The sequence below is a fragment of the Magnolia sinica genome, chromosome 6 (assembly GCF_029962835.1).
Source record: "Magnolia sinica isolate HGM2019 chromosome 6, MsV1, whole genome shotgun sequence".
NCBI classification, from domain to species: domain Eukaryota; kingdom Viridiplantae; phylum Streptophyta; class Magnoliopsida; order Magnoliales; family Magnoliaceae; genus Magnolia; species Magnolia sinica.
In genome coordinates, this window is record NC_080578.1 from 4,962,466 (window position 1) to 4,983,851 (window position 21,386).

Consider the following 21,386-nt stretch of genomic DNA (forward strand, 5'->3'; position numbering starts at 1 on the left):
TGCATGCACTAGATTTAGTTTATTCTGTTATTTGTGATCCTATGAGGACAAAAACCTTGGGTGGCGTATTGTATTTTGTTAATTTTATAGATGATGCATCTAAGAGGGTTTGGGTTTATGCTTTGAAATTCAAGAATGAGGTCTTTGGTGTGTTTAAATTGTTTCATGCTATGATCGAGAGAGAGACAGGTAGATCATTGAAGTGCATTCGCATTGACAATGGTGGTGAATACATTGACGACTTTCACGAGTATTGTAAATTCCTGGGTATACGGCATGAACAGACGGTTCCCAAGACCCCTCAGCACAATGGTGTGGCTGAGTGAATGAATCGCACCATTGTAGAGAGAATCCCATGCGAAGTTGCCCAAGACGTTTTGGGAAAAAGCAATGTACACGGCGGTGTATTGGATAAATAGGTCTACATCAGCCCCGTTGAATGGAGAAGTGCCTGAGAAGGTGTGGACTGGACGTGATCCATCGTACAGTCATCTTAAGGTGTTTGGATGCAGGGTATCCATTCACGTATTAAAGGATGAGAGGTCCAAACTCGATATGAAGATCAGACAGTGTGTGTTCTTAGGGTATGGTGATGAAAAGTTTGGTTAAAGATTGTGGGATCCAACCGAGAAGAAGCTTGCCAGGAGTAGAGATGTGGTATTCTTTGAAGATCAGTGTATAGAAGACATTGGTAAGCCAGAGATGAACCAGCCTAGTTCAGGTGAGATAGAGGACATGGATTCAGTTATTCCTCTTGTGGTGCCTGATGACGGGGGAGTACAGAAAGGTGCAGAGGATGAAGGAGTTTCTACAGAAGATAGACCGGGGGAGCAGACCTCACTTGATCCACCTGTTGAGCCACAGGTGAGGAGGTCATCTAGGAACAGACAGCCGTCCAAGAGATATTCACCGCATGAGTACATTATTCTCACTGATGGGGGAGAGCCAAAAGATTATTTTGAGGCCCTAGGCCGACGAGTATAAGGGGGAGTGGTTGAAAGCTATGCAAGAGAAAATGAAATCCTTGCATAAGAACCACACCTATGATATGGTGAAATTGCCTAAGGGCAAGAAAGCTTTGAGCAACAAGTGGGTGTTCAGAAAGAAGGTTGAGCAGAAGAATTCACAGACGAGGTTCAAAGCCAGACTTGTGGTGAAAGGGTTTGGTTAGAGGAAAGGCATAGACTTCGAGGAGATATTCTCACCAGTGGTGAAGATGACATCCATACGGGTGCTGCTTGAGTTAGTAGCTAGCATGGATTTGGAGATAGAGCAGTTAGATGTTAAAACTGTCTTCCTCCATGGTGACCTGGAAGAAGAGATCTACATGCACCAACCAGAGCGGTTCGAAGTCAAGGGTAAAGAGCATATGGTGTGTAGGCTGAGGAAGAGCTTATATGGGCTGAAACAAGCTCCACGGTAATGGTACAAGAAGTTCGACTCATTTATATTAAAGCATGGGTATGACAGAACGGAGTCGGACCACTGTGTGTTCACGCGCAAGTTCTTAAATAGTGATTTCTTAGTTCTGCTATTATATGTTGATGACATGCTCATTATAGGAAAAGATATCAAGAAGATCCACATGCTGAAACAAGAGTTGGGCAAGTCGTTTGTAATGAAAGACTTGGGTCCGGCTAAACAGATCTTAGGAATGGAGATAACCCGTGATAGAAGTAGCATGAAGCTTTGACTGTCACAAGAGCAGTATATTGAGAAAGTTCTAGAGTAGTTCAATATGAATGCAGTGAAGCCGGTCAGTACTCCACTGGATGGTCACTTCAGATTGAGCGACAGACAGTGTTTTAAGACGAAGGCAGAGGTGGAAGAGATGCAGAAGATACCCTACGCGTCAGCTGTAGGAAGTTTAATGTATGCTATGGTGTGTACATGCCCAGACATAGCATATGCGGTTGGTGTTGATAGCCGGTATCTTGCCAATCCTGGCAAAGAACATTGGGCAGCGGTGAAGTGGATACTGAGGTATTTACATGGCTCATCCAAGTTGAGCCTATGCTATGGTGACGAAAAACCTGTGTTAGAGGGCTACACAGATGCCAATATGGCAGGCGACATAGACTCAAGGAAGTATACATCGGGGTTCATGTTCACATTTGCAGGGGGAGCGGTTTCCTGGCAGAGCAAGCTACAGAAGGTCGTAGCATTATCGACGACAGAGGCCGAGTACATTGCAGTCATAGAGGCATGCAAAGAGATGCTTTGGATGAAGAGGTTCTTACAGGAACTTAGCATGAAGCAGGAGGAGCACGTGGTCTATTGCGATAGTCAAAGTACTATACACTTAAGCAAGAATCCAAGTCGAAGCACATAGAGATTCGATATCACTGGATCAGGAATACTTTGGATCAGAAGGTGTTACAGCTTGAGAAGGTCCACACGGACAATAATGGGTTAGACATGATGACTGAGGCTTTGCTCAAGGGTAAGTTTGAGGTTTATAGAAACCTGGCTGGCTTAAAGAAGGTGAATCCCTTCTAGGTCAGAAAGGGAGAGTTTTGATGGGATTTCCTCCTAGGACTCGACTGGTCGTGAGCCTCGCTCGACCGGTCGTGGGTGGCGCCCGACCGGTTGAGTAGGGCTCGACTCAAAGTCTAGCGACCATCTGATTATTTTCTCTGAGGTGCTCGACCAGTTGAGGGAGGTGCTTGATCGGTTTAGTGGGCTGCTCGACCGGTTGAGGACCCTACTCAACGAGTCGAGGTTACGCAGATTCGTTTCGCGATTTTGTGCGGATTACGTATTTTTGAGGCCCTTTCGCAAGGGGTGCGAAAGGGAGTTTTCTAAACTATAAATATGAAATACCTAGGGCTTTTCGGGTAATGCAAGAGGGTTTCCTAAAGCTTTGCAAGGGTTTGCTAAAGGATTTAGGGCCATCAAAGGTGAGAGAGAGAGAGAAAGAGAGAGATGAAGCTTGTACAAGGGAGGTTATGCTTGTGGAGGTGATCTACTGTGTAGTCAACATTTCAGCACTTTTATGTCCTCGTGATCGGTAAGATCTCTCCATTTTTATTTTATTCTCTTATTGTTTATCCACTCCTGCGTGAGTGAAGAAGGTTGTAACGTTCTATTTCATAGTGGATTGTTGATCTGGACGAGGTCCCGTAGTTTTTACCTATTTGAGGGTTTTCCACGTAAAAATCTCTTGTGTGGTATGGTTTATGCTTTGATTTATTTATTTATTTTTTTTTACACACACGCACACACACCCCACACACACGCTTACACATGCACACATGCACGCCGTGGGATTTCACCACTGGTGGGTACTCGAACCCTTGACCCGGTGTTAAAACTCTTGGGAGTCTACCACCCGGGTAAGAGTAAGGACCCATGCTTTGATTTATTTCATTGCTTTATTATCTCATAATTTTGGTTTGTTTTGGGAGGCTAGATCCTAAGGTTTTGTGCAAGGCACCCAACACTCCCGAGCCTAGATAAAGGAGGGCTGGGTCAGGTTGGTAGCCTTGGTTAAAATTTGCCTCATAGATGATGATGTGTGTCTGTTACTTCATTCTCTCTTTTTCACCTTTACACTCAAACTTTTGGTCGTCCCTTCCACCTACTCTAAACAATCTATGCTGGATTTCTAGCATAGACATGTGTGCCTTGGAATTTTTAATTGTTAGACGGCTGTGAGAATCAAACCAGTTTTCTACCTAGTCCACGATCTTCAATTTCTGCTTGTCACGTGAACAGGGAGTATATCGACATTTGGAATCTCATGTCTCTATACAACTATGTCAATGAGTCTATTCGTGGAACCTCGCCTCAGCCTAAGTCTCAAGTTTCCCATCTCAGTTCATTTTGGAAACCTGGCTGGCCTTAGTTGGGGATCCGAGTTTCCAATCGAGCCATTTCTGCCTGAGCTCGATCTGTTCACCATGAATGTCATGCATGTCAATGGGCCGGGTAGGTCCAATGGGTGCCTGAACCTAGCCTGACCTGAGTTTGGGTATGAGCGTAGATAAATCAGTGTATGGGTTTGGTTTTTATTTTTATTTTTTTATAACAACCCGATTAATATGGGTAGGGTGTGGGTATACCATTTGCCAATGCCCAAACAGGACCGAACCTGATTGTGTATGTGTGTGGATTCTCAGATGACATTCCTAAATCCAATCTTAAATATATGTTTTTTGATGAGTACAATTTACCAATTTTAAGGGTAAGAGACTTTCCATTTCCGTAGATTTTTTAGAGCAATCCAATCATCAATGATTCGGATCAAAGAAACATAGCTCCACCAGTTGAGGAACCATAAAAAGTGAATTTTAGCTAGTGTTATTTGATGGCCACTAATTGGATGAATTGGATAATTAAGATCATCTAAATGGCATAATTGTCTAGCCGTGCTCCATCCGAAGTGGGAGAAAAACTTGTACGGTCTAGATTAGCGAATAAGGAAATGCTCAGGGAATCACTGCAAGGCAGCTTGTGTTGTATTCTATTTTTGCTATTATGGGAAGTTAATAGGAAGGTGACATGTAATGTTATAAGAGGAATAGGAAGTGGATAAAAATATCTTTAAAGATTTGAAAAGTTTTCTATGGGCTTATAAATGGTATAAAGCTAGTTCTACACGTCAGTGGATAGTCGACGGAGTGTTGTAGTCGATATACAAGAAGTGTGGTCGAGTTATTTAAGATATAAAAGATGACCGATGGCGACCAAAACAAAACCTTGGTTGCCAAAAGTAAAGCGAGCAGCTGAAAGAAGGATTTAGAGAAGAGAAGAATCTAAAAAGGCTTTTTGACTACTATAACCATTGCAGTAATGAAAGAGAGATATGAAAAAATAAGCTACAATAGAAATTTACAAATACCAGAGGAAGTCAACAGAAAAACCTACCCAATCCAACACAACAATCAAATCAAAACAAGCCTATTAATTTACTTTATCTCAGCTTATCCCAACAGTAATAGTAATTAAGTAATAATTATTCTTAGTGTTATGTGAGAATCTGAGCCGACCCCAATTGAAGTCAGCTCGGCTTGGCCACATCTTTGGATGGTTCAACCGAGCTTCGTTCAAGGCCTGCTCGGCCAAACGAGCAGCCACATCAAATAATTCATCAGGCAAGATAGCGAAGCTATAAAGGTACGATCCACGGCAGGATATGGGCTTGGACTATTTAGACCGAACCGATTGCTAGTGCCCTGGGCATGCCTGTCTACAATTGATCTGACATGATCCGAGCTTAGATAGGGTTAGCAGTGCTCGGCTCGTCTGCTCTGCCTGAGTCCAGATGACCAATCGAGATAGTGCGGTTAAGCTGAGCTTAATCCAGTAACTGATGATGGCATTAATTGTTGCACCATGATTATAGAGTAACCGACGACATCAGCGCACGCGCAGTTCCCACCTAATGGCAGAGATCGTGTTGAGAATAACAGACACGTTCACTCTGATGAAATGGTATAAATAAGGGACTCATCTACAGGAACATGTACGCAAATCTCTCACCCGAAAACCACCCACACTACTTAGACTCAAATTCCTAACTTGACTTTGGCATCGGAAGGTCCCTTGCTATAGCCAGGGTATCTTTTGTTTTCCTCTTGTGCAGGCTTACAGGGCTCGACACAAGTGTTCGGAGCTCGGTGAAGGTGAGCTAAATTTCTGCATCAACACTTAGTTATAATCTTTAGTTGTAATTCAAGTTCATGCTTATACGTTGGATTTGTTATTTATCCAATATTAATCAATTTTTTCAAGAGATGCATTTTTATAATTGCTTATGGCGATCGATGGTGAATTTTTCATTTTGTTTGATTTGCATCAGTATTCTAAAAGGCCCATTTTTTGTAAGGCATAAATTAACCTATCTTCAGATGAAGAACCTCACCCTCTTATTATCACCAAATTGTTATCAAATTCTATAAGTAACTGAGTAAGCTATCAAGTCATATACATTTATATTGGACGTCTTAGCTTATTTTAACACTGGTGGTTAAAATTGATCGGTCAAGCTGCTATATTTATTCTACTACGCGCACAGTTGAAAACAAACTAAGCAGCCAAGGTATTGAAGATGAAGTGCATATGAACATGCCCCTGATTGAAGTCCAAAGTGCCGCTCTTTATTTATTTTATTCTACTGACGTGGATTAGGTAACAGATGAAACAGCCGAAATTTTAGACGAAGGGAAGATTTTAGCAGCCACAAAGAAACTTCCGTACACTGACAGTGTGGTACTCATTCACGTGCATATCTATGAAGTGGGAGCGGGTTCGGTGAGTCCCCCGTCTCACCTAAGACAGTACTGATCAGTCAAGCTGCTGTATTTATTCCATGACGCTCACACAGTTGAAAACAAACTAAGCAACCAAGATATTAAAGATAAAGTGCATGTGAACATGCCCCTGAAAGAAGTCCAAAGTGCCACTCTTTATTTATTTTACTCTACTGACGTGGATTACCTGACAAATGAAACAGCCGAAATTTTGGACGAAGGAAAGATTTTAGCAGCCCCTGGTACAAAGAAACTTCCGTACACTGACAGTGTGGTACTCATTCACGTGCCTATCTATGAAGTCGGAGCGGGTTAGGTGAGTCCCCCGTCTCACCCAAGACGGTACAGACCTTACAGTGGCCCCAGATCATTTTCGCGCGTGATCTAAAAAATGAAGAAGATCCAGGTGAACCATACACGAGAAGACAGTGGCGATTGATCGCCCAGCCACTACAAACTTCTTAAAGCGCACCTTAATTTTTCCTGGTGTTTATTTGCCATGGCAAGATTAGCTGCTACGAAAAAAAAATACATTTAAAAAAATGTGGATGCATGCGGTAAAAAAAGATTCAATGACCTAGGTATTGTCGTTAGTAGAGTCGAATAATGGAATTGGATTTGATAGTGGAATAGCGGAACTGGAATAAGGCAATTTGACAGTGTAATAGCGTAACTGTAGTAAGGCTTAGATTATGGTGATAATGATGTAACTCAAAATAAACCGTACATGATGTAGGTCTGGCTTTAGCCTTGGGTCATAATCCAAAGATGACCTGAACCTGCAATCCTTGCGACATTTAGTGGACGGTTAAAGGAAAAGTATTCAAGGGTGAAAAATCGGTCCTCATTTTAGATGTGCCACGTGTACAATTATGAGTGGAGATGGTAGGTAGAGCCTTCTGAAAGTAGATTACGTGATACCCGAGTAACATTTCAGTGCTTACCGTGGGGCCCACCTTGGTGATATATTGTATATCCATGCTGTCCATTCCTTTTTTCCAGCCCATTTTAAGACGTGATGCCAAAAATTAACTAGATCCAAAAACTCAGGTGGGCCACAAGGGAATCAGTAATGATTGAACGCCTATCATTAAAAACTTCCTCGGGCATATCACCGATCATTACTTTTATTTGCCATACAACTAGGGGTGTCAACTCAGACTTGAGTCGAGCTGGCCTCAACTCGACTCGGCTCGAACACTGGCTGACATCCGCCCGAACTCGGCTCGGTCTTCCACCCTGACTAGTCAGCTCGGCTTGGTTCGGTCAGCAGCTCAGGCCGAGTTCGAACCGAGTTTACCATTGAGGCATGTCCACAAACACCTTAATTGCAACTTCAAAATTTCACTGTTTTACAAATAGGGACAATGGTTTTATGGGTATTTTATCAAATACCTTCTAAGTAACCTAAAAACCTAAAAAAACAAAGAAAAACAAGTGTATTTGTTATTAGGAAAACATACAGGAAAATAGAGAGATTATATATACATGCACCGATTGCACCCAAGCGCTATAGCTAGTGAGGGTGCAACATTAATTTTCCAAGGGTTGAGAGAGGTTGTAAGTGTTTTGATATGGATGGGATGAAGTTAGAATACAAGGGAGAGGATGCATTGAAGGAACTCGAGAACTTGACTGAGAAGGCTGATGAAGTTCGCAGAGAATTCTCAAGGAGATCTTAACAAGAAATGGGGCCACTGAGTACTTGAATAAGTACATGGGCAGATCGACGAATAGATCAGCTTTCAAGTGCAGGGTCCCAGTGATCACTTATGCCGGAGTACGACCGTACATACAACGGATCACCAATGGTGAGGAATCTTCGCTAGCATTGGGCCACCAGCCAAACCTGCCTGACCACCAGCTACATTTCGTTGAGTCATTTTATCAAACAATTGGTGAGCAACATCAATGGCAAAGTAACCAAGTCCCCAAGCTGGTTCGATTCGAGCTGGCCTGCTCGTACTCATTTTCGAGCTTAAAAAATCAGCTCGGCTCAGCTCGAACTCAGCTTCGAACAGAGTCGAATCAAGCCTTTTCGAGTCTAGTCGAGCTAGCTACACCCCTACATCCAACACATTGACAACGGTAATTAGACTGGGATTAAGATAAAATACAATGATCAACTTGATCCATGACTTATATAGCTTGCCGAAAGCTTTTAATGATCATTCATCATTTTCTCCCGTGGTGTGATCTACCAGAGATTTGGACCTGCTTTACCTATGGGATAATGTCCTTGCATGAGTTGAAAAACCAGATGCACAACACAGTGGGCTCCATATGGTAAAGCCAACACCGACTGAAGTGGTAAACACACTCATCCAAGGGCCCCACATGGTAATGGTAACCCCCGTTGAGGTCTTATCAGAGTAACACCTAATCCACTCCCCCAGGAAATGGAAGTAGCACCCTCACTGGGACCATAGCCTGAGATGATGGTGTTGTCGCTGTAGGCTATCTAATGTAAATGCTTTATCCATCCCGTACATCCACTTTAAAAGATCATTTTAAGGCATAAGCCCAAAAGGGAGTAGATTGAAGGCCCAAGTGGGCAACACTGTAGGGAATGAAAGCCTACTGTTGAAAACCTATAGGACCTAATCAAAATAATATTCATATTTTCTCTTCATCTAAGTCTATGGGACTTTATAACAGATGGATGTCCAATAAACATTACAGTGACTCTTAAGAAAGCTTCAATGGTGAGCGTCAATGTTACCACTGCTTGCTTCATATGTATGGTCTACTCGAGCCTTCAATCTAGCTCTTTCAAGATGGATGCTTAAAACACATGTACCTCGGTGACCGTCCGTCTCTACCCATGTCTAGTACACACACACAATCCGCTCCCATAGGAAGAATCTCTCCCATGACACGTGGTAGTTTGATGTTTCATTGGTGAAACAATCATATCCACCACTTTTTCTTCAGCTTATCCATTAAATGTTTTCCACCGTCACTTAAATTGGCCAATGAATAGTCTTGTTGTGTGATTTTTGAAAAATAAACCTAAGCCGTCAATACTAGAACCCTACATACGGTGGGCCCGATGTTAACACCCAATTATTCCACGTCACCTCCCGTTGCTGAGAGCATGGGAATACCATCACACTCCTGCCATATGAGGAGCGTTCCTCTCAGTTTGTTCCATTTGCTATGGCCCACCTTAGTTTTGGATCGGTGATGCGAATAATCATATGGGCCTTAAATCCGCGCCATACGAAAGAAACAAACAGCTAATTGACGGTAGGATGGCGTGTGCTCGACCTAACGACGACGGCGTGTGGGAATCTTAACGCGTTTTTTCCAAATAGATTTTCGGAAAGGGTCGCGTGATTCCGTGACCGAACCCTGGGGGCGGACTACGTGTCAGAGATCGTGAACACTCATCACGTACGGTAAACTGGGAGCGGATTAGGTGCGCCCGGGCCATGGGGCCCACCTTGATGTATTTAAAACATTACGGTGTGCCCTAGGAAGTTGCGTTCAATCACCACTGATTCCTGTGGTGTGGTCCATCTGAGATTCGGATCTGCTTCATTTTTCGGCACATACACTAAAATGATCTGGAAAAACGGATGGACGGCGTGGATATGCAATACATAGGTGACCCCGCGGTCTGGGCTGCACCGTGCTGGGTAAGGCGGGGCCGAACCTAATCCGCTCCCTTTCGCCGTACGCATCTATGGAGAAGAAAAAAGGAGAGAGAGAGAGAGAGCCAACAGGAATGCAGGTTGCAGAGTTGAAAGAGGAATGATCAGTTACAACCGCTGGTACCACAGGTGTACTATACCGCACATTCTTACCGCCAATGTGCCATATGGTAGGAAATCCGAGCCGTGAATTGGAAATAACATTAAATTGTGAAAATCAGACCGATGAAATTATCCAGTGGGCCACATCATTAATATGAATGAACGATCGATGATCCGACCCAACATACCGATTTGGCCGACTTCACAAACGGATCAGCCTGATTTTCATTGCAGATAAGCTTCATGATAGGGTCGTCCATTCAAACGGATCAGATTTCTTAAAAAACGTGACAAACATTCAAACGGAAAAGATGTGAAGTACGGTAAACTCATGATAGACTCTCAGCAGTTTCAACACCCGGTCAAGGGTTCGAGCATCCATAGGTGGTGAAATACGGCGTGAGCGTGTGGGGGTGTGTTCAAAAAATAAAACAGAAAAAGAGACAGAAGTACCAGATCGAGCCTAAAATCGCCAAGAAAAGAGAATTGTTTCTTCTAACAAATACATGAAATTCAATCAAGATGGGGTGGTGATATCAGGAGAAGAGGCGACAAACATCCGAATCTGTTCGAGGAACGTAATTTCCTGAGGCCGATCCTTCCTTCGCACGTATCCTCGGGCCTCGTTCTCCGTATACGCGCAAATGCCCTTCTCCCCGCTCCTCTTCCAAAGCTCCTCCGCGTAGCTCCGGTGTGCGTAATACGCCTCCACGCGCACCGTATCCTGCTTACGCCCTTCGTCCTCGGGCGCCCCCACAACAATCGGCAGCCTCTCGTAATGGCCTGTGCTGATTCCCTCCAGCTCATCCATACGGGCGAGGCCGTAGGCGGATACGGCGTAGAGCTCGCCCCGTATACGGTCTCCAGATCCGGGGAGGTTGAGGAGGAAAGGGACGTTGTAGGGCCCGCAGACGAGGGGGTATTTATCTACGGTGTGGTATACGCCGATGAATACGGCGTCACCCGTACGGATCGCTTCTTGGATGAGCCCGTGGTTGGAGAAGCCCCGCTTGAGGGTGCCGTACGTGAAGATGAGGGTTCGATCCTCCTCGGCTCCCATCTCTCACGCTCTCTGCTCGAGGGGAGATGGTTGGAATTTCTGTTTTTTTTTTTTTTTTTTTAAATCTCCTTCTCTTTCTTATCTGCTCTGGAACGTGCTAAGGAGCTTTTGAGGGATCGAGAGAGATTGACGGGTAGCGGGCACGAGGACGAGCGCACGGATGCAGCCGCATAAAATACCAAAATATGTGGGGCCCACCATGTTCACCATGTTGCATATGTAAATCCGTCCCGTCCATCGAGTGAGAATTTTTTATTTTAATCGTAAATACAAATCATTGGCCGAATAATAATAATAATAAAACTCGCATGGGCCACACCAATGGGAACAATGCAAAATTGCTCCTAAAACCTCTAAGTGCACGTGCTGTGGCCCGCATGTATTTTTGATCAGGATGGTTCTTGTATATACACCATGTTGGGGATTTGTGCTGCGGAATCACACAAATCCAGATCTACGATAACAGTTCAATAATAATAAGCAATTACAGAAGAATGCAAGGATTTAACTTGGAAAACCCATGCGGGAAAAAACCACGGCACAAAGCGACAGAAAATCCACTATGAAAAGAAAATTACAAGAGAGAGGACTTACCCAATTCGAACAACCTCGAATCTCACCCTTGCTACACCCTTTGATAACCCTAAAACCCTTTAGAATGCTTTAGAATAATTTCTCATACTCTTAAAAAGCCCTAGGGACACTTATTTATAGTTTAGGCAACTTCCCTTTCGCACTTCTGCGAAAATCGACTCAAATTTTCGTAGTCCGCATCAAATCCGGAAACGAATCTGCGTAACTACGACTAGTCAAGCCGAGTCCATGACTGATCAAGGGGCCCCTACGACTGGTCGAGCGGCCCGGACACTAAAAGGTGAGCTCACTGGACTTTGAGTCGAGCAGGCCACGACCGGTCGAGTGCAGACAGTCTTGAAGACTTTCTGACAATAATCTCCACCAAGTGGCCACTCACTGCCTGAGAACTGACCTTTCGGCCACCAACAGCAGAGGGCTTCCTAGACTTCTCCACCGAAGGACTGAATCTACCTCTTTCTACGAGCGCTGGAACTTGAGAACCGGAACTGGTTTAGTCAACATGTCTGCTGGATTTTCCGCCGTGGCAATTTTCTTCACTGTGATGTCACCTTCCTCAAGCATCGTCGGATAAAGTGGTGATGAACATTAATGTGTTTAGTACGTGAGTGATAAAGCAATTTTTAGCCAAATTGATAGAGCTCTCACTATCATAGTTAATCGACACGGCCTCTTGAAGTCCCAACCGATTTATCATGCCTCGAGCCAAACACCTTCTTTAAACGCTTTCATCATCGCCATATATTCTGCTTCGATCTTGGAGAGCCACAATAGGTTGAAGCTTTGACATACAACCGATTGCTCCACCTACTAGTACAAACGAGTATCCCGAAGTAGACTTTCTGGAATCTATACTGTGTAGTTGGAATCCACATACCCTACCAACTTTGTTCCTGTCTTTTTAAAAGTTAAGACGTAGTCTTTCATACCTCGAATGTATCGAAGTAGCCATTTCACCGCTTCCCAATGTCGCTTACCTGGGTTTGACATGTATCTGCTCACACACCGACTGCCTGTGAATCCAGTCTCATAAAGACCATGACATACATTAAACGACAACCGCATTTGAATAAAGCACATGAGACATAACTGCTTTTCCTCATTGAATTTAGGACATTGTTAAGGAAAACTTGAAGTGAACCGCGTGGGAAATGCTCACTCTTTGCCTGATCTATCTCATACTTGATTAATACTTTTTCAAGGTATTCTACTTGTGATAACAAAAGCCTACTCATCTTTCCGTCTCTATGAATATCTATACCGAGAACCTCTTTGCAGCCCTACATCTTTCATCTCGAATGTCTCGGATAACTAATCTTCAGTACGTTGATTTTAGACATATTATGACAAAGCGATCAATATATCATCAACATACGATCTAGGATGATGAATTTTTCATTACTCAGTATGTCTTGTAATAGATACGGTGATCGTATTCGCTCGAGTAAATTTTTGACTCACTATGAAAGAATCAAATTTTTATATCACTGTCTAGGCGACTGTTTCAGGCCGTATAACGACCTCATTAACTTGCAAACCTTTTTCTCTAACCATTTAACTTCGTAGCCCTTTGGTTGCTTCATGTAGATCTGCTCTTCCAATTCTCTGTGCAGGAATGCAGTCTTCACATTCATCTATTCTAGCTGGAGATCGTATTAGGCAACCAGCGCCAATACGAATCTGATAGATACCTACTTTACCACCGGCGTGAATATCTCTATGAAGTCGATTCCTTATCTTTGAGCATAACCCTTCGCTACCAACCTTGCTTTTTATCTATCATGTTTTCTTTTTAATAATCACTTGCATCCGATCGTTTTTCGGCCCACAAGAAGCTCCACTAGTTCCCATGTGTGATTTTTGTGCAACGAGTCCATCTCATTGTACATAGCCGCCTTCCACTTTTCTGCATTAGCTCATCAAGAGCTTGCTGAATAGTAGACGGGTCCCCCTCATCTATAAGGAGGGTATATGCAATATTAGAGTTATCCCTGTATCTTGTCGGTAACCTGTAATCACGGGATGAGTTCCTTCTCATAGGTGGCTGCTCCACCTGCTCTTATACCCCTATCTACACATCTGTTTCTCCCTTAGTATTATCTGTGTCAATCTGGACGTCTACAATCACTCTTTCAGGTTCCTCTTGCTCCTCTTGATCATTGACGCTAATGAGCTTTCATTGAATCTGACGTCACGGCTAGTAATGACCTTGCATGTGATCATGTCGAATAACTTGTAACCCTTCACACCAATGCCATAGCCAACAAAGATATACTTTTTAGCTCTATGGTCTAGCTTATCTCTCTCAACTGACAGTACATGAGAGTAAGCTTCACAACCAAATATGCGTAAATCTGAGTAGTCAATTTTCTGACCACTCCATACTTCCTTTGAGATTTTACATTCAATTATCATTGAAGGAGATCGGTTCACCAAATAACAAGCCGTGTTAACGGCCTCTGTCTATAGGTCCTTACCCAACACAGCATTACCTAACAGCATATAGAGATACTTAATGAGCAAATAAATAAGACAGATTCAGAGAGTTGGGGTTTGATAATCCTACGAGTGTGTACAGGCTACCCCTCTAACATTACCACACAGGTGCAAGATCCAAGCTATCCATCAGGTGGCCCTGTAGTAATTAGCATTGTTGCTCTAACACAAAGATCATGACTTTATCTAAATCTAAATTGTTTACCATATATACAAACCATGACGACCCCTCCAATGGAAACCTTTGGCGATGGCCCTCATACGTCAAAGTGCATATAATCAAGTACTCCCTTACATACATGTTTTCTAGTTTTAAAAGATAATCTAGATTGTTTACTATATATACAATGTTCACATATATCTAAATCAATATTTTTAAAAACTAGAATCAAACAACGATCAGATAGTACCTTTATGCCTTGCTCGCTCATATGGCCTAGACGAGCATGCTACATATGTACAGACGTGGAATTTGCAACAGCTGCTGCCGCTCCACCCGCTGAAGTATTGTTAATCAACCTGTAAAGGTTTCTGTGCCTTTGCGCTCTCATAACCACGAGTGCCCCTTTTGAAACTTTAAGGACGCCATCAATACTAGTGAACTTGCACCATATAATCTCGAGTGCACCCAGAGAAATCAGACTTTTCTTCATATCAAGAACGTGCCTGACATCAGTCAAGGTACGCTAATTCATCCCATCAAACATCTTAATGCTCACCGTACTAATAGACACAACATTACAGGCATTATCATTACCTATAAAAACTTATCCACCATCGCATTCCTTGTAACTGGTAAACCAGCTTCGATGAGGAGTCATGTGATAAGATGCTCTTATGTTAAGTATCCACTCGTCTTTATGATTGTTGTGTAAGTGACTAATCATGAAAATAGACAGAACATCTACACCACTTGATTCTTCATCAAATGTGACCACATTGGCCTCCTTGGAAGAAGCCACTGAATTTTCTTTCTTCGTTTTAGGATTTTTATAATACTTCTTCATGTGTCCAGACAACCCACAATTCCAAAACTTTAATTTTTGTTTGCCCTTGCCCTTGGATTTGGATCTAGGCCTTGAAGATCCTGTACCTCGCTCAGAATCTCTGCCTCTCGTAATCAGTGTATCGGAAGATGCCCCCATGTTGTCATTTAGCTTTCTCATAGCCTTATTCGATCCTGAGATCATACAATGAGGATTTTCAATATGAATTTGTCTCATAATAAGTATAATCACAAGATTACTCAAATCACAAAGGCAACATCATCATCACATATCCACTAATATAATCATTTGAATACAATACAAAAAGAAAGATACATCAATCGAAAATCAAGCTCCAAAAGACCGCTGCACGCTCCAAGCTCAACACCACTGCAACCTAACATCACCTGCACGCATCTATCGTGCATAAGCTTATAGAAAGCTTAGAGGGTGGTGTAAGTGTGTGCACAAGGTAGGTGCCAAGTATTCAATACAATGCCATCATCATATAATACCAAAAATACTGGTAATCCATAATCATATAATATCAGAATAAGCAGAAATACTGACAAGATCATAAATAATACGATAACAGAATAAGCGAAAATATGGACAAGTCCATGAGTCAATCAATATCAGAATACACAATGTAAAACAGCTATGCAAATGAGGTGTCATAAAGAGTCAACTATCAGATGTCAAGAATGTGATGCAATATGCAATTCCTGATGAGTTCACGAATAGCGTCAGCCGTATCTAGACCATATAAGTGCAGAAATATAGTAACCCAAAGTGTCATATGCCGCGGATGTAATGCAATATGCGATGCGAATGGAATGACCATGCTGGAGTGTGAAGTCGGGATGATAGTACGTAGTATCGCAAGCTACGGGGTCCACCACAAGGGACTTCTATCCAAACTAATCTCATACCTAAATTTGGATAGTCAGACTCAATGAGGTAAACTCCTGATCTCAGGTTAGTTGTGCGCCTCAACTGAAATCCTGGCCATTGCGAAGGTACACGTAACAAATAGTTGTGCACCACTAGCCCGAGTGGATAGTGAATGAGTATGCAACTTCGGCTCAATAAGTCCACATTCTCACTCTGGATAATCGTCGGAGTTTAGTACACTCCAAATGGCACCGCCGCTCTCCCACCCATACCAAGTGAGCGGAAGAGTCCTCACTATTTGCCTAGCTAGTAGTTAGCCAATATCTACCCGGCATGTCGATAGCGGACTCATTCACGAGCTGGTCAAACTCAGCCTTGCTATGCTTCCTACTCTCGGGCGGGTAAGGCCACACCCCCTCCCAACTGACCACGACACAGTGGGAGATGCGACCTCCTGGTATTCGGCACTCGGGTGCTCATGTATCCACTCGGTCTCGATGTTGGGGTGTCTCCTGGCCTCGGAGGTTTAGAGACTTTCACCCACGGACATCCAAAGTGCTAGATGCTCGAACCAAATATTTTCGGTGTCCCATCTAGTCATCTACGACATGCCTATGGAGGTCACAGCCCTGATGTCGCTAGGGCGTATAGTAATCACTATCACACAATACAAGATGCATGAGTCATATAGTCCAATCATGCATCAATCCTGCACATACCGTGCGCTCATGTGGGATAACTCCACCTATCAGGGAGTCCCATAAATCATCTGTACTACGACGTATGTAATGATCAATCACATCTCATAATAAATATGCAGATGATGCAGATGGGCATGTATCATGATGCTTTGCTGTCATATACTCACAATCAATATCAATAACCGGCATCAACAATAGGGCTGAATCGTAGATAAATGAACGATGATGGACCAATTAAAATTAATGGGGCCCAAGCATTTGGGTTAACCACTAGAGAATGATGAGAATGAGCCTAAAAGGCTTAAGGGAAGGTTACAATGTGGACGTCAATCAATCATGCCCATCGATGTGGTCATTTAACCAACATTGCTCCTATGGAATGACGTTCATAGGCTAATCGGATAAGGGCACCACAAGCCAATATACATCATCATGGGCCTGAGTTACATCAAATATATCATAGCTTCAATCAACGCCTCTTGTGCATACTCCATCATTCTTTTACGTCATCCCCAAGCGAAGAGAAGTTGCACAGAACTTGAACTTCTCTGTAGGAACGACCTTGGTGAGTATGTCTGCTGGATTCACGCTGGTGTGAATTTTTTCTAGTGTGACGCCTCCTTCCTCAAGCATCTGTCGAATAAATTGGTGACGAACATCAATGTGTTTAGTACGTGAGTGATAAACAGAATTTTTAGCCAAATTGATAGCGCTCTCGCTATCACAGTTAACCGGCACGACCTCCTGCTGAAGTCTCAACTGATTTATCATGCCTCTGAGCCAAATACCTTTTTTAAACGCTTCCGTCACTGCCATATATTCTGCTTCAGTCGTGGAAAGAGCCACCACGGTCTGAAGCTTCGACATCTAACTGATTGCTCTACCCGTTAGTACAAACGAGTATCCTGAAGTAGACTTCTTGGAATCTATACTGCCTGCGTAGTTGGAATCCACATACCTTACCAATTTTGTCCATGTCTTTTCAAAAGTTAAGATGTAGTCTTGTACCTCAAATGTATCGAAGTAGCCATTTCACCGCTTCCCAATGTTATTTGCCGAGGTTTGACATGTATCTACTCACAACACCGACTGCCTGTGAAATATCCGATCTCGTAAAGACCATGACATATATTAAACTGCCAACCGCATTCGAATAGGGCACATGAGACATAACCTTTTTTTCCTCATTAGATTTAGGACATTGTTCTGAGGAAAGCTTGAAGTGAGCCGCGTGAGGAACGCTTATCGGCTTTGCCTGATCCATCCCATACTTGATCAATACCATTTCAAGGTATTATTCCTGTGATAACCAAATCCTGCTCCTCTTTCTGTCTCCATGAATATTTATGCCGAGAATCCTCTTTGCAGCCCACAGATCTTTCATCTAGAATGTCTCTAATAACTGAGTCTTCAGTACGTTGATTTTAGACATATCATGACAGGCGATCAACATATCATCAACATAAAGTATTAGGATGATGAATTTTTCATCACTCAGTGTCTTATAATAGACACAGTGATCGTATTCGCTCGAGTAAATTTTTGACTCACCATGAAAGAATCAAATTTTTTATACCACTGCCTAAGCGACTGTTTCAGGCAGTACAACGACCTCATTACCCTGCAAAACTTTTTCTTTGCCCCTTTAACTTCGTAGCCCTCTGGTTGCTTCATGTAGATTTGCTCTTCTAATTCTCCCTGCAGAAATGCAGTCTTCACATCCATGTGTTCCAGTTCGAGATTGTATTGGGCAACCAGCGCCAACATGAATCTGATAGATACCTGTTTTACCACCAGCGCGAATATTTCTGTAAAGTTGATTCCTTCTCTCTGAGCAGAACCCTTCGCTACGAACCTTGCTTTGTATCTATCCTGTTTCCTTTTGAATAACCACTTGCATCCGATCATTTTTCAGCCCACAGGAAGCTCCACCAGCTCCCATGTATGATTTTTATGCAACGAGTCCATTTCATCGTCCATAGCCGCCTTCCATTTTTCTGCATCAGACTCATTAAGAGCCTCCTGAATAGTAGATGGGTCCCCCTCATCTGTAATAAGGGTATATGCGATATTAGAATCGTCCATATATCTTGCCGGTAACCTGCGATCACGCAGTGGATTTCTTCTCACAGGTGGTTGCTCCACCTGATCCTGTACCTCTGTCTTTACATCTGCCTCTGCCTCAGTATCATCTGTGTCAATTTGGATGTCTACGATCACCCTTCCTGGTTCATTTTTCTCCTCTTGATCATTCTTATGAAATAGAGAGCTTTCATCGAATCTAACGTTACGGCTAGTGATGACCTTGTTGAATAACCTGTAACTTTTCACACCAATGTCATAGCCAATAAAGATATACTTTTTTGCTCTATGGTCTAACTTATCTCTCTCAACTGACGGTAAATGAGAGTAAGCTTCACAACCAAATATGCATAGAACTGAGTAGTCAATTTTTTTACCACTCCATACTTCCTCTGAGATTTTACATTCAATTGTCGTTGAAGGAGATCGATTCACCAAATAACAAGCTGTGTAAACGGCCTCTGTCCATAGGTCTTTGCCCAATGCAGCATTACTTAACATGCATCTGGCCCTCTCCAGGAGAGTCCGATTCATTCGCTCAGCCACACCGTTTTGCTCGGGCATGTGGCGCACTGTGTTGTGCCTGATGATCCCTTCATCCTTGCAATACTCATTAAACTCAGTGGAAGTAAATTCTCCACCATTGTCAGTCCTTAAAACATTTATTTTTCGCCCTGACTGTTTTTTCACAATTGCCTTCCATTGCTTGAATATGGTGAAAACTTCGGATTTACGTTTTATGAAGTAAACCCAAACTTTCCTTGAGTAGTCGTCAATGAATGAAACAAACCATGACGACCCCCCAATGGAAACTTCTGGCGATGACCCCCATACGTCAAAGTGCATATAATCGAGCACTCCTTTACAAACATGTTTTCCAGATTTAAAAGACAGTCTAGATTGTTTGCCATATATACAATGCTCGCATATATCTGAATCAGAATTTTTAAACGCTAGAATCAAACATCGATCAGAAAGTACTTTTATGCCTCGCTCGCTCATGTGGCCCAAACGAGCATGCCACATACGTAGAGACGTGAAGTCTGCAATAGCTGCTGCCGCGTTACCTGACGAAGTGCTCCCAATCAACTTGTAAAGGTTTTCGTGCCTCTGTGCTCTCATAACCACGAATGCCCGTTTTGAAACTTTAAGGACACCATCAATACCAGTGAACTTGCACCCTATAGCCTCGAGTGCACCGAGAGAAATCAGACTTTTCTTCATATCAAGAACGTGCCTGACATCAGTCAAGGTACGCTCCATCCCATCAAACATCTTGATGCTCACCGTACCAATAGCCACAACATTACAGGCATTGTCATTGCCCATAAAAACCTGTCCACCATCGCATTCCTTGTAACTGGTAAACCAACTCCGATGAGGAGTCATGTGATAAGATGCTCCAATGTCAAGTATCCACTCGTCTTTATGATTGTCGTGTAAGTGACCAATCATGAAAACAGACAGAACATCACCACCACTTGATTCTTCATCAGATGTGACCACATTGGCCTCCTTGGAAGAAGCCGCTGAATTTTCTTTCTTCATTTTAGGATTTCTACAATCCTTCTTCATGTGTCCAGACAACCCACAATTCCAACACTTTAATTTTTCTTTGCCCTTGCCCTTGGATTTGGATCTAGGTCTTGAGGATCCTGTACCTCGCTCAGAATCTCTGCCCCTCGTAATCAGTGCATCGGAAGATGCCCCCATATCACCGTTTAACTTTCTCATATCCTTATTCGATCCTGAGATCATACAATGAGGATTTTCAATATGAATTTGTCTCATAATAAGTATAATCACAAGATTACCCAATTCACAAAGGCAACATCATCATCACATATCCACTAATATAATCATTGAGTACAATACAAAAGGAAAATACATAAATCGAAAATCAAGCTCCAAAAGACCGCTGCACGCTCCAAGCTCAACACTGCTGCAACCTAACATCACCTGCACGCATCTATCGTGCATAAGCTTATAGAAAGCTTAGAGGGTGGTGTAAGTGTGTGCACAAGGTAAGTGCCAAGTATTCAATACAATGCCATCATCATATAATACCGAAAATATAGGTAATTCATAATCATAATTATCAGAGTAAGCAGAAATACTGGCAAGATCATATATCATACGATAACAGAGTAAGCGAAATTACGGACAAGTCCATGAGTCAATCAATATCAGAATACGTAATATAGAACAGCTATGCAAATGAGGTGTCATAAAGAGTCAACTATCAAATGTCAATAATGTGATGCAATATGCAATTCCTGATGAGTTCATGAATAGCGTCAGCCGTATCTAGACCATAGAAATGCAGAAACACAGTAACCCAAAATATCATATGCCGCGGATGTAATGCATTATGCAGTGTGAATGGAATGACCATGCTGGAGTGTGAAGTCTGGATGATAGTATGTAGTATCGCAGGCTATGGAATCCATCACAAGGACTTTATCCAAACTAGTCCCATACCTAAATTTGGATAGTCGGACTCAATGTGGTAAACTCTTGATCTCGGGTTAGTTGCGCCCCCAATCGAAATCCTGGCCATT

At 42.8% G+C, this 21,386-nt stretch overlaps 1 protein-coding gene across 1 annotated transcript; it reads right to left on the reverse strand.

Moving 5' to 3' along the window:
* Positions 1-10,481: 10,481 nt before the first annotated feature.
* On the reverse strand, positions 10,482-11,146 carry LOC131248024 (putative gamma-glutamylcyclotransferase At3g02910). The gene has a single exon (XM_058248061.1). The coding sequence runs from the start codon at positions 11,070-11,072 to the stop codon at positions 10,530-10,532; it is 543 nt and encodes a 180-aa protein (XP_058104044.1). The 5' UTR covers positions 11,073-11,146; the 3' UTR covers positions 10,482-10,529.
* Positions 11,147-21,386: the final 10,240 nt, after the last annotated feature.

Coding starts and splice junctions, on each gene's coding strand:
- LOC131248024 (XM_058248061.1), bottom strand. CDS start 11,072: ATGGGAGCCGAGGAGGATCGAACCCTCATCTTCACGTACGGCACCCTC.